Below are 14,850 nucleotides of genomic sequence, written 5' to 3' on the forward strand. Positions count from 1 at the left end.
GTCCTCATCATAAACGGCACTGACCGCCACTGATAACAACATAGCTGGACGACTCGCATAATAACAGATTAGTGCAGCAAAGAAAGATCTAGAAAACAGAGCAGCATGCCAGTCTTTCCTGGTTGAAGAGAGATTAATTGCATCTCTTGTAGTTTTTATGAGAAATATTACTATTATGAAAATGTCAGATTGTCTGCAATCTCAGACACCCATACATTTCCCACAAGCCATGCCATCAGGGGTCTTATCACAGTCTCCAAAACTAATTCACGGCAACGCACAGTATTATACAGAGCCATGATTGCATCTTCAATTACTTCAATCACTCAAGTAAACATCAAGGCCATAAAAAGATTATACTATACGCTGGCCTCTATCTTATATCCTTAGTTTTATATCCCCATCTAGATCAGGAAAAATTAGGAGTATCTCAATACGGTGTGCAAGTCATGTTGTCCTAAGTCATACTTCCGGAGAACTCATCTATGACTTGGGTGGCTGGAGCCTTTGCAATTTTTAGGGCATTCCTCTGACACCGCCTGGTATAGAGGTCCTGGAAGGCAGAGAGTTTGACCCCAGTGATGTACTGGGCCGTACGCACTACTCTCTGTAGCGCCTTGCAGTCGGGTAGCTATTAACCAAATAGCTACCCGGACTATCTGCATTGACACTTTTTGACTATATGCACACACACTGGACTCCATTCCAAGCGGTGAGGCAGCCAGTCAAGATGCTCTCAATAGTGCAGCTGTAGAAACTTTTGAGGATCTGAGGGCCCATGCGAAATCTTTCCAACCTCCTGAGGGGGAAGAGGCGTTGTCGTACCCTCTTCACGACTGTGTTGGTGTGTTTAGACCATCATAGGTCCTTAGCGATGTGGACACAGAGGAACTTGAAGTTCTCGACCCGCTCCACTACAGCCCCGTCGATGTGAATGGGGGCGTGTTCAGCCCTCAGTTTCCTGTAGTCCACGTTAAGCTCCTTTGTCATGCCCACGTTGAGGGAGAGGTTGTTATCCTGGCACCACACTGCCAGGTCTTTGACCTCATCCCTATAGGCGGAATCATCATCATTGGTGATCAGGCCCACCACCGTCGTGTCATCGGCAAACGTGATAATGGTTTTGGAGTTGTGCACGGCCAGTTGCAGAGGGAGGTGTTCAGTCCCAGGGACCTTAGCTTGGTGATGAGCTTGGAGGTCAATATGGTGTTGAACACTGAGCTGTAGTCTATGAACAGCATTCTAACATAGGTGTTCCTTTTCTCCAGGTACTAAAGGGCAGTGTGGAGTGCAGTAGAGATTGTGTCATCTGTGGGTCTGTTGGGGCGGTATGCAAATTGGAGTGGGTTCAGGGTTTCTGTGATGATGGTGTTGATATGAGCCATTATCCTGAGTGGCGCAGTGGTCTAAGGCACTGCATCGCAGTGCTAACTGTGCCACTAGAGATCCTGGTTCGAATCCAGGCTCTGTCGCAGCCGGCCGCGACCGGGAGACTCATGGGCGGCGCACAATTGGCCCAGCGTCGTCCAGGGTAGGGGAGGGAATGGCCGGCAGGGATGTAGCTCAGTTGATAGAGCATAGCGTTTGCAACGCCAGGGTTGTGGGTTCGATTCCCACGGGGGGCCAGTATAAAAAAAAAAAAAATGTATTCACTAACTGTAAGTCGCTCTGGATAAGAGCGTCTGCTAAATGACTAAAATGTAAATGTAATGTGAGTCAACTTCTTACCCCTCAGAACACTATCATCAAGGGCCAGGTGGTAGACACTGTAGACAACTTCAAATATTTGGGCACAATGATTGATAATTAATTGAACTTCAAGCGTAACACTGACATGTTGTGTAAGAAGGGTCAGCAATGCCTTTTTTGTGTCAGGAAACTGACAAAGTTCCAGGTAGACAGGACCTTGATGACTCTATTTTATATAAGTCGTACATAGAGTCTGTCTTAACATTCTCTTTGATTTGCTGGTACGGCAACCTTAGTGTCAAAGCTAAAAATGCACTAGCTAGAATAGTGAACGTGGGCAGTAAGATCACGGGAGTCCAGCAGGGCAAAAACCAAATGCACCCCTTGAGGTCCTGAGGACCGAGTTTGGGAAACACTGCCCTACACCATGAGTTCCAGGTCCTACCCTCTGGCTCTGGGTTTAGATTCCCCACTGTTAAGACTAACAGGTACAAGCACTCCTTCACACCTATGGCCATTGCCCTTTTGAATAGAGGGAAGAGAATGAGGTTTCCTAGGGATGATGATGATGGGTGGCAGGTAGCCTAGCGGTTAAGAGCGTTGGACCACTAACCAAAAGGTGGCTGGTTCAAATCCCTGAGCCGACTAGGTGAAAAACCTGTTGATGTGCCCTTGAGCAAGGCGCTTAACCATAATTGCTCCTGTATGTCGCTCTGGATAAGATTGTCTGCTAAATGACAAAAATGTAAATGATGACGATGGTAATATGTTGTTGATAAAGGTGATGATGTTTTTTGTATTTTTTTCAGCACATTGTTGATATGTTCTTGACGAGAGGATCTAAGAATGCACAGAGCACTTTACTTATTAGGCAACTTGGCTTGCTATACTTTGTGCTGCTGCTAATGTTGATCACTAGTAGGCCTACTGTATATATTTGTATTGATGGTTCCCTATACTATCTCTCCTCCCCTCTCTCCAATCCAAATCCAAACAGAATTTTTGGGATAATATCAACAGTGGACTTATTAACAAAACAGAATAGCTACTAAAATATTATTTTTGAGTGAAATATCCCTTTAAACCCCACTTCAGCTCCCTCTTTCTTTTTTTGAGGAGGCGGTTCTCTCGACCGGGTCCTTTCCTCTTTGACAAGTCAGAGTTTGAGTGACAGTCAGGCAGTTACTAGCAACCGGGACACTGACAGCGTAGCGTGACGAGATTGACTCGATGTAGCTGGCTGCTAGCTAGGCGAAACCGTTTTTGTTCAAGAGATACGGCAACATTTGTCTTATAACTAGAATGTATTACCAAGTATATCCCGGGGTCTAGGCCAAGGTGAAACATTATCTGCAGTGTGTTTGTTGCTAGAATAACGTAAGCTAACAGTTAGCTAGCTAACCACAGTGCAATGTTTTGAACGTCGACACCATAATTAGTTGTGCACTGCTGCATACCTTCGTTTATTGCTAGCTAATTATATTATTTAGATAACTTAGCTAGCTACAGTATACAGAAAGTATCACTTTTTAAAGATGGACAACGTTACTTCATCGTCACACCATGCATTTGGATCAGAGGTAACTTAGCTAAATATTTTAACTAGCCAGTTATCACAATGCTAGCGCTTAGCTAATATTAGCTAGCTAGGTAACTATTGATATCTAGCTATTTAGCTAACTATTGATAGCTAGTTAACTATAATGGTATATACGACTGCTGAAAACAGTTAGTGCTTGTGATCATACCGTTAACTAACTAGGCAGTTAGCTACCTTAGCTTGTCTTTACTTTAAACAGCCGCTGTCACGCTTCAGTCGTAACGTTACAGTATAACGTTAACTAGCTATTTATTGTTTTACGGTTGATCTTGTTTTATCTGTATGAATAGAATCACAGGCGCAAACTGTTAGTTAACACTTAGCTACCTAGTTAGCTACCGTACCGTTTCAGTCGTCTTACAGTAGTGTACATTTAAATTGTCGTCTTTAACGTAATGACAAAGCTGTGGTTATGATGAAAACATGAGGTTGCATATCTCGCTAACGTAACCTAAAAACGGTGTTAGGTAAGCTTAGCCAATGTTAGTTAACGTTTAGCCAAGGTTAGCTAACGTTAGCTGGCTAGCTACCTCTGTCCACGCAAACGTTATCTAGCTCAGCAACAATCGCCATCTTGGCACCGCCGTTAAGGTATTTTACTAGGCAGGTAACATTAGTTAGTTAGTAACTGTCCTTCTCGTGTTTCCAACTAAATCAAAACTTCAACGTAAACGTTAGCGCCCAATCGTAGTCCTGAGTGTTGGCATTTGTAGCTACGTTAGCTAAAACGTTACTGTAGCTAGTTAGCTCCATGTTTGCAAGATTGTTAGCAAGCTGCTGTCAAATGGCACTGGTTTAAACCCAATCTCGTGTATAATTTCAGTCAGCGTGCTAGCACTTAAATGTCATGATTATATTCCCTTTTAGTCCGTTCATATGCAACATTTTATCAATGTATTTTACAAGTGAACCACAGCTAAGAGAGCAAACCTCACAAAATGTTTCTTTAATTCAGAATGTCTTCGCTGGCTTCGACCTCCTGCTGATGTGTTGTTCATGTGTTACAGGGGCTGAGTCCACCATACAGGAGGCGGACGGTGGAGGACTTCAATAAGTTCTGCACCTTTGTGTTGGCATATGCAGGCTATATCCCATATCCCCAGGAGGTGAGTAAAGGAAACCCAGTCATAGTTGGTGTTTGTGCGTACATGCGTGTATGCCTTTTATCAACAGCCCCTTGTAGTTGACAGTCTGGGTTCTTTGCTCTGAATAGTTAGGCAGAACTGGGACTTACTATACAACACTGACTGGTTATATTTTGAGGTGTGTGTAACGCATTGTTTTGAGGTTAGTGGCCAGACACCAGGGGTAGGACTCAGATGTGTGTGTAGTTTGTGGATCATGGAGCGGCCGCTCCGAGCTTTTGCTATTTTCTACACAACTGTTGTGTGTGTTGGAGTCCCACTGCCCTCCTTTCCCTGTGTGTATTAACCCGCCGCCCCTAACTAGTGTTGTGAATATACAGTTGAAGTCGGAAGTTTACATACACTTAGGTTGGAGTCATTAAAACTCGTTTTTCAACCACTCCACACATTTCTTGTTAACAAACTATAGTTTTGGCAAGTCGGTTAGGACATCTACTTTGTGCATGACACAATAATTTTTCAACAATTGTTTACAGACAGATTATTTCACTTAGAATTTACTGTATCACAATTCCAGTGGGTCAGAAGTTTACATACACTAAGTTGACTGTGCCTTTAAACAGCTTGGAAAATTCCAGAAAATGATGTCATGGCTTTAGAAGCTTCTGATAGGCTAACTGACATCATTTGAGTCAATTGGAGGTGTACCTGTGGATGTATTTCAAGGCCTACCTTCAAACTCGGTGCCTCTTTGCTTGACATCATGGGAAAATCAAAAGAAATCAGCCAAGATCTCAGAAAAAAATGTGTAGACCTCCACAAGTCTGGTTCATCCTTGAGAGCAATTTCCAAACACCTGAAGGTACCACGTTCATCTGTACAAACAATAGTACACAAGTATAAACACCATGGGACCACGCAGCCGTCATACTGCTCAGGAAGGAGACGCGTTCTGTCTCCTAGAGATGAATGTACTTTGGTGCGAAAAGTGCAAATCAATCCCAGAACAACAGCAAAGGACCTTGTGAAGATGCTGGAGGAAACGGGTACAAAAGTATCTATATCCACAGTAAAACGAGTCCTATATCGACATAACCTGAAAGGCCGCTCAGCAAGGAAGAAGCCACTGCTCCAAAACCGCCATTAAAAAATCCAGACTACGGTTTGCAACTGTACATGGGGACAAAGATCGTACTTTTTGGAGAAATGTCCTCTGGTCTGATGAAACAAAAATAGAACTGTTTGGCCATAATGACCATCATTATGTTTGGAGGAAAAAGGGGGTACTTGCAAGACGAAGAACACCATCCCAACCGTGAAGCACGGGGGTGGTAGCATCATGCTGTGCGGGTGCTTTGCTGCAGGAGGGACTGGTGCACTTCACAAAATAGATGGCATCATGAGGAAGGAAAATTATGTGCATATATTGAAGCAACATCTCAAGACATCAGTCAGGAAGTTAAAGCTTGATCGCAAATGGGTCTTCCAAATGGAAAATGACCCCTAGCATACTTCCAAAGTTGTGGCAAAATGGCTTAAGGACAACAAAGTCAAGGTATTGGAGTGGCCATCACAAAGCCCTGACCACAATCCTATAGAACATTTGTGGGCAGAACTGAAAAAGTGTGTGCGAGCAAGGTTGCCTACAAACCTGACTCAGTTACACCAGCTCTTTTCAGGAGGAATTGGCCAAAATTCACTCAACTTATTATGGGAAGCTTGTGGAAGGCTACCCGAAACGTTTGACCCAAGTTAAACAATTTAAAGGCAATGCTACCAAATACTAATTGAGTGTATGTAAACTTCTGACCCACTGGGAATGTGATGAAATAAATAAAAGCTGAAATAAATAATTATCTCTACTATTATTCTGACATTTCACATTCTTAAAATAAAGTGGTGATCCTAACTGACCTAAAACAGGGAATTTTTACTAGGATTAAATGTCAGGAATTGTGAAAAACTGAATTTAAATGTATTTGGCTAAGGTGTATGGAAACGTCTGACTTCAACTGTAGATACAGTCAACATCACATTCACTTAGTCACAGTGAAAGTGGCATTTTGTTTTCCTGCTGGGTGGTCGTGGTTCTGTTACACCATAGTACCTGGGTTTTGTTCAGTAAGCTACAACGTTGTGGAACGCTCAGATAGAAATAGGTTATGCAGTGTCTGGCATGTAGCCGTGGGAGTCATGGCAGCTCTATAAAGCATTACATTTCTATCTGAAACGTTCATAGTGTTGCACCCTCCTGAATGCGACCCTAGACATGCTGACTGTATCGATGTTATCCCCTCCCTCCCCGGTGTGGTGTGTTGTGTTGACGCTCTATTTGATCCACAGAACTGGAGGAGGCGTGGCTTCTGGCAGCTTCCTTGCTGGGCCCCGCCCCTTGTCCCTCGCTAGCCAATCTGCTGCTGTCTCTCCTGAAGGGACACGCACCTAACACAGCCCTGCCCCCTCTCCCAGGGTAAGAGGGCCAACAAGTCTCTCCATACTCATCCCTGGCCCTGTGCTTCTTTGGCCCCTAGACCCTTTCCCCTAGCCTCTCTGTAGTGTTCACAGTTTTTTAAGGATGGGATAGAATTAACCAATCTGGTGATGGCACCACCTAGTCCTCCAACAGGCTGAATGGAGCTTCTGTTGCTGTCACCTGCCAGCTAGACCTGTCAGATTAGGGTCCCTGATGGGGCAGAGACAACCAGGGGAAGGGGGTGGAATGGAACCAGGGTCCCCTGACCCCCTCAGCTCAGGCAAGAGGAGCAGCTCGACCCAACACCAGCACCTTCGACATGATCAACCAGGGCCGTACTGTACCTCATCCATAGACCTGTGCTAATTCTCTGTGCTGTGTCTGTCTATCTGACCGAGAACCTCAGAGTAAGACAGGGTGATTTTTTTATCCTTATGACCATATGTAGTGGTGTCACTGAGGCCATGTATAACATATGCAGTTCCATATTATTGTGGAAGTGTTGTGAAGTTACTGTTGATGCCTGTTTTGGTTCAAAATGGTCTCAGATTTGTATTGGATCAGTGTGTGAGTGTGGTGTTTGTGGCCAATGGATTGTATCAACAGCTTCACGCCCACCTCCATTCTCCTCTGTAAGAGATGCCTTTTGTGTAAACACATACAGGCTTTTATCACCATTTATTTTTTTCCCTCTCCAGGACTCTCCTCTGCGTAGTAACTCCAGCCCCCCCAACAGTACAGGCAGTACAGCAGACAGTGATGGCTGGACCCCCGGTCCTGAACCCCCCTCCTCTTGCCCCCCGCGGCTCCCCATACCCTCGCAGGACAAGAACAGGAAACGACCCCGTCCCACGGGAATCCACCCTGGGGCCTCACTATCCAGCCATGTTAGGAAAGATGTAAATGGAGTGCTTTTGATCTACTAGCACAATTTCAACCTCTAATTCTAACCTTAACCCTTTCTCATACTCCCTAACCCTAAATTCATTCCTCTTTCTCAGCATGGCCATCTAGCGTCCTCCCTGCACCCAGATGACCGGAGGAAAGCCGACAAACTGAAGAAGAGGAGGAAGAACCGGGAGAGCCAGACCGGCGAGCCGAGCTCTGCACAACAGGCCTACGCAACGAGCCCAGAGCCACAGTTCTCCCTGCCCCTGGGAGGACGACCAATCAAAGACGAGCCTGAGGATGACTTCATCATCCCCCTCCACCCTTCGTCCCCTCACCGCCTGCCCAGCCCCTCCCACATGAATAACTCCTCCCCCTGTAAGCAGGAGCCCAATGAGAAGTGGGAGTGCTGGGAGGGACGGGGGCTGGTGGAGGGCGTGGTGAAGGTGGAGAGGGTGGAGGGTTTTACTGGGAACAGGACGGTGATCCGACAGGGGAAACAGGTGGTGTTCCGAGACGAGGATGGCTCCCGAGAGGACGAGGACATCATGGTGGACTCCGGTAAGAAATTATGTTAATGTTATGTAAATGCTGCAAAAAAGTTACAGAACTCATTGTTGTGATGACATTGCCTGTTTTAAAGTAGCAGTCTGACAGTTAATCCCATGTAAATGTTTTATTGCATGTTGTAGTGATGGACCTCTGTTTCTTCCCCACTCTCTTTCGCTCAGATGATGACTCGTGGGACCTGGTGACGTGTTTCTGTATGAAGCCGTTTGCGGGCCGGGCCATGATTGAGTGTAACCAGTGTAACACGTGGATCCACCTGTCCTGTGCTAAGATCAGGAAGTCCCACGTCCCCGAGACGTATACGTGTCAGAGCTGCAGAGACACACTGGGCCTGGCAGACACCCGCCGCTCATACCGCTCACGCATTGGCCCCCGCAAACACCTTCATGACTGACCCCATGGCAAACCCCTTCACCCCTCTCACCTGCATTTAGACCATGCCCCATCCGGTTCTAACCCCAACCCGCTCCCGTAACCCATGCCCCAGGCTACCCCTTTCCTTTTGCCTCTGACCCCAGTCCTACCCCCTGACCCCAGTCCTGACCCCAGTTCTACCCCCTGACCCCAGTCCTACCCCATGCCTTTTTCCCTATTTCTCTCATCCCTATTGACTAAGCCCCTCGAGGTCTTCAACACCCCCAAACTGAACCGATCCGAGTGCTATTTCAAATTTATTATATGACGGTTTCTCTCTGCTTCCTTCCAGACTCTGTGTGCATAAGGCAATCACTGAATGTCTGTCTGCCTGTAGTAAGCAGTAGTACAATAGTTGACCAGTAGGGTTGGACTCCGTAGTCTAGTCTGGCTGATCGGCTGGCTCAGACTGGATAGAGACTCCATCTCCCATGAACATTGGAAACCTGTCTTCACTCTTAAACTGTCAGAGAATGGCCCTTAGAGCTGCCACCCAACAGTGTGCATTTTGGGCCGTTGGCTTTTTGCACTTTTTTCATGCGTTAAAAGGGTGAGGTGAGTTGCCAACCCCTTCTCCGCCCCCAACCACCCTCTCAACTAGGGGTTGGTACGTCTGTCTGTCTGTCTGAGTGAAGCCTTTGTCTAAAGCCTCAAGCAGAGGGTCTGTAGATAATGATGTTCTGTACTGAACAAAAATATAAACGCAACATACTGAGTTACAGTTCATATAAGGAAATTTGTCAATTGAAATAAATTCATTAGGCCCTAATCTATGAATTTCACATGACTGGGATTGGTCAGATACCTTAAAAAAAAAAAAGTAGGAGTGTGGATCAGAACCAGTTAGTATCTGGTATGACCACCATTTGCCTCATGCAGCGCAACACATCTCCTTTGCATAGAGTTGATCAGGCTGTTGATTGTGGCCTGTGGAATGTTGTCCCACTCCTCTTCAATGGCTGTGCGAAGTTGCTGGATATTGGCGGGAACTGGAACACTGTCGTACACATCGATCCAGAGGATCCAAAACATGCTCAATGGGTGACGTCTGGTGAGTATGCAGGCCATGGAAGAACTGGGACATTTTCAGGTTCCAGGAATTGTGTACAGATCTTTGCGACATGAGGCCGTCCATTATCATGCTGAAATATGAGGTGATCGAGGCGGATGAATGGCATGACAATGGGCCTCAGGACCTCGTAACGGTATTGCTGTGCGTTCAAATTGCCATCGATAAAAATGCAATTGTGTTTGTTGTCCGTACCTTATGCCAGCCCATACCATAACCCCACCGCCACCATGGGGCACTCTGTTCACAATGTTGACATCAGCAAACCGCTTGCCCACACAACACCATACATGTATGTGGTCTGTGTTTGTAAGGCCGGTTGGACGTACTGCCAAATTCTCTAAAACGACATTTGGCCTGGCAGAGAAATGAACATTTTAATTATCTGGAAACAGCTCTGGTGGACGTTCCTGCAGTCAGCATGCCAATTGCACACTCCCACAAACTTGAGACATCTGTGGCATTGTGTTGTGACAAAACTGCACATTTTAGTGGCCTTTTAGGTGCACCTGTGTAATGATCATGCTGTTTTAATCAGCTTCTTGATATGCCACACCTGTCAGGTGGATGTATTATCTTGGCGAAGAAGAAATGCTCACTAACCGGATGTAAACAAATTTGTGGACAACATTTTAGAGAAATACTCTTTTTGTACGTATGGAACATTTTTGGGATCTTTTATTTCAGCTCATGAAACATGGGACCAACACTTTACATGTTGCTTTTATATTTTTGTTCAGTGTAGATAAACGGAACAAGCTCAACTTTTTCCTTCAATAGACAGAGCTTGAAATGGTGCTCTAGACTACAGCAAGGAATTATCCCATACTACAAAGATATACTTGATGCGTTTCATATCAACACTTCTCCATCAAGTGAGTGCTGGCCATAGACAACCTACACACACATACACTGAGCGTACAAAGCCGCTCTTTCCATGACATAGACTGACCAGGAGAATTCAGGCGAAAGCTATGATCCCTTATTGATGTCACCTGTTAAATCCACTTCAAACAGTGTTGATGAAGGAGAGGAGACAGGTTAAAGATGGATATTTAAGCTTTGAGACATGGATTGGGTATGTGTGCCATTCAGAGGGAGAATGGGCAAGACAAAATAATTAAGTGCCTTTGAACTGGGTATGGTAGTAGGTGCCAGGCGCACCGGTTTGAGTGTCAAGAACTGCAACGCTGCTCGGTTTTACGCTCAACAGTTTTCCGTGTACATCAAGAGTGGTCCACCACCCAAAGGACATCCAGGCAACTTGACACAACTGTGGGAAGCAGTTGCGTCAACATCGGCCAGTATCTCTGTGGAACGCTTTCGACACCTTGTAGTCCATGGCCCGGACGAATTGAGGCTGTTCAGAGGGCAAGGGGGGGGGGGGGCAACTCAATATTAGGAAGCTGTTCCTAATGTTTTGTACACCGTGTGCGTGTATTTGACAGTTGCACCGCCGTCACTCGGTTGTCATGCCATTGTTATGAACGTTCTCAAGCCGCCCTCTGCTGGCGGCGCCATAGTGGTGCCCTAAAGTGGTGATCAACCCAGTCATTCTGGACCAGGCGAACTACAATTTCGTCTAAATTACACTATAGCGCCTGGGAAAAATGATGACATTGCTAAAGTAGTCAAATATTTAGTAGGACATATTATCATGTCATCAAATTTACTTTAGACAGAATGCAATGTTGTCATTAGATAGCAAAGTATGTAAAAAATAGCTAGCAGTGCTAACGTTAGCTAGCTATAATCCGGTGGCCTCTCCTCAATTTTAGTTAGCTAGCTAACGTTTTGCTGCACTAAAGTCAATCTGGCGACATCAAAATTATGACAGGTTTTTTCTATTAATTATGTGCCTCTATTTGAATGTCATAGTATTTCCAAGCCACTGTAATACACTTTTGATGAAATCTTCATCAGCGCTCATTGACGATGCATTGAGTAGAGTGCTCAGTCGGGAATCAGTCCAACACGAACGTTTAAAACAATATTGTGACGAAACATGCAACCCGTGAAGAATGAGTTAGTTCTTTATCTTAGACCAGGGGCTGTACCTACCGCTGGCCTCCTCAATCAAATATTTTACCTCTTCAGTTAGAACATCTGAAGAAAAACTTTGTGGAAATGATTTCCCTGTAAAAAAATAAATAAAAAAAACGTTCCTGGCTGTGTTTCCTGAAGCCATTTCAGTTGTTTCATCTTCTACGTTTTGTGACGAGTTCAGTTTATTTTTCCACAATAAAGAGAACCAGGTAGTGTTTTATTTAGAGTTTTTATAAGCAATGCCGTGTCAGGGGTGTGTTCAGGATTTTATTTTAACTGTTGGAAAGAATCATTCAGTTAAGCTCCACTCACAAACACTACGATGTCGGGAACAGTTTAATGGTCCTGAACAGACCCCAGTGGGTTAATGGTTACACATTGTTGTGACTTTGTAGAGATTCCTGGGTGGAGAAAATGCATCAACGTGTGTGTGGTGAGCGAAAGCGCCCACGCTGCTATGTAGAGTGATGTCACTGGTCCAGTCCAGAAACAAGCCCCTATCCCCAGGAACTTCAAGTAAAGTGCCCTAGGGAGCAGGGGCCAGGGGTTGTTTCTGGACAGCCATTGTCTCTGCCCCTTGCTTCTCAGTCCCCTCAGGTTAGTCCTATAGGTTAGAGAGCTATGGGGCCAATGTAGGATTTATTCAGCCATCAATCAATACATTATCAAAACCATTGCGCAAGTGTCTCTAGTCTGGGTTAGGGCTCTATACATGGGGTGTGTTTGGCTTCCTGCGCTTTTCCTGACTATCTGACACGACCACAAAACACGTTTTGTAGGCTATAACGAGGACCCAGAGTTTTCCATGGTCAGGACAACTCCTGACCCTACCCATGTCTCCTGGTGTACTCATTCGCGCACATCAGTGTTTAATCTCTCACCTGATCACTACCAGGCTCTCTGGGGTTTGATAATGCATTTTGGAGTTTCTGGAGAAGTGTCCGCTTCTTCAAGCTGTTTTGCATTTTGACTGTGTTCAGAATTTAAGCTTTTTCAAATATTCATGTTTTCACCAGTTGTCAAGTCCAAGCTTGCTGATGTGTACATATTGTTGTTTCTGTCAACTTCATATATACAGTGCCTTCAGAAAGTCTTCATACCCCTTGACATATTCCAGATTTTGTGTTACAGCCTGAATTCAAAATTGATTTAATTGATATGTTTTTCTCACCCATCTACACACAATACCCCATAATGACAAAGTGAAAACTTGTTTTTAGACATTTTAGCAAATGTATTGGAAATGAAATATTTAATTTGCATAAGTATTCACACCCGAGTCAATACTTTCTAGAAGCACCTTTGGTGGCGATTACAGCTGTGAGTCTTTCTGGGTAAGTCCCTTAAGAGCTTTCCACAACTGGAGTGCACAACCTTTGCCCATGTATTATTTTCAAAATTCTTCAAGCTCTGTCAAATAGGTTGTTGATCATTTCTAGACAACCATTTTCAGGTCTTACCATAGATTGTCAAGTAGATTTAAGTCAAAACTGTAACTCGCCCACTCAACATTCACTGTCTTGGTAAGCAACTCCAGTGTAGATTTGGCCTTGTGTTTTAGGGTATTGTCCTGCTGAAAGGTGAATTCATCTCCCAGTGTCTGGTGGAAAGCAGACAACCAGGTTTTCCTCTAGGATTTAGCCTAGGCTTAGCTCCATTCTGTTTTCTTTTTTATCCTGAAAAACTCCCCAGTCCTTAATGATTACAAGCATACCCATAACATGATGTAGCCACCAATATGCTTTAAAATATGGAGAGTGGTACTCAGTAATGTGTTGTATTGGATTTGCCCCAAACATAACACTTTGTATTCAGGACAAAAATGTAATTGCTTTGCCACATCTTCTGCAGTATTACTTTAGTGCCTTGTTGCGAACAGGATGCATGTTTTGGAATATTTTTATGCTGTACAGGCTTCTTCCTTTTCACTCTGTCAATTAGGTTAGTATTGTGGCGTAACTATCAACAATGTTGTTGATCCATCCTCAGTTTTCTCCTATCATAGCCACAGTAACTGTTTTAAAATCACCATTGGCCTCATGGTGAAATTCCTGAGCGGTTTCCATCCTCAACTGAGTTCGGAAGGACGCCTCTATGTTTCTAGTGACTGGGTGTATTGATATGCCATCCAAAGTGTAATTAATAACTTCACCATGATCAAAGGGAGATAAAAAAATCAATCTACCAATAGGTGCCCTTCTTTGCGAGGCATTGGAAAATCTCCTGTCTTTTTTGTTGAATCTGTGTTTGAAATTCACTCTGGCTGAGGGACCTTACAGAAAATTGTATGTGTGGGGTACAGAGATGAGGTTGTAATTCAAAAATCATGTTAAACACTTATTGCACTCAGTGAGTCCATTCAACTTATTGTGACTTATTAAGCAAATGTTTACTCTTGAACTTATTTAGGCTTGCTATAACAAGGGGTTGAATACTTATTGACTCAAGACATTTCAGCTTTTCATTTTTGTGAATACTTTCTGAAGGCACTGTAAGCCATATATCACGATGTCACTGTCTAACTGACTGATGTTGGACATACACCTGCTGAATGCTTGTCTGGGCTGGGCTTTCAACCAACCAAGAGCAATGGGTTAGTTATTAACTATGGTTAATAAGAAGATGAATATGGGTTACTGATAAGTCAGTCATACTAGAACAATTTCTTTAAAAAAAAAAAACGGGTGTATTAAATGTTTCAAAATATTTAGGATAGTTAGAACGCTAACTCATTGATCCCGCTTTGTGAAAACCCCTTACTGAGAATGTGGTGTCTGGTGCAAACCGTTTCTGTGAAACTATGTATTGTAAACTATTGTAAATAAAGAGTTAAGGAAGATTTTAACCCCACCTTCCAAGGTCTCTTCATTGTTCCTGTACTTGCAAGAATGATCGCTATCCTGGGTGCCAGTCAGTTTCTGCTGTCTTGCCAACTCCTTTTGGAATTGGCGTGCCAAACAAATGTTTGGCTTGACTAATAGAGTAGGCAAAAGCATGAACATATCTGGGACCAAGC

General features: G+C 44.3%; 1 protein-coding gene across 1 annotated transcript; it reads left to right on the forward strand.

Annotated features, from left to right (window-relative positions):
• Positions 1-2,873: 2,873 nt before the first annotated feature.
• Positions 2,874-14,684, forward strand: LOC311115305 (PHD finger protein 13-like). Its single transcript, XM_084190495.1, has 5 exons — positions 2,874-3,269; positions 4,297-4,395; positions 7,546-7,746; positions 7,849-8,296; positions 8,467-14,684. Exons 1-5 carry the CDS (start codon positions 3,225-3,227, stop codon positions 8,697-8,699), a joined length of 1,026 nt encoding a protein of 341 aa, XP_084046621.1. The 5' UTR covers positions 2,874-3,224; the 3' UTR covers positions 8,700-14,684.
• The last annotated feature ends 166 nt before the right edge of the window (positions 14,685-14,850 follow it).

The sequence above is a fragment of the Coregonus lavaretus genome (assembly GCF_964263955.1).
Source record: "Coregonus lavaretus genome assembly, contig: HAP1_SCAFFOLD_4700, whole genome shotgun sequence".
NCBI classification, from domain to species: Eukaryota; Metazoa; Chordata; class Actinopteri; order Salmoniformes; family Salmonidae; genus Coregonus; species Coregonus lavaretus.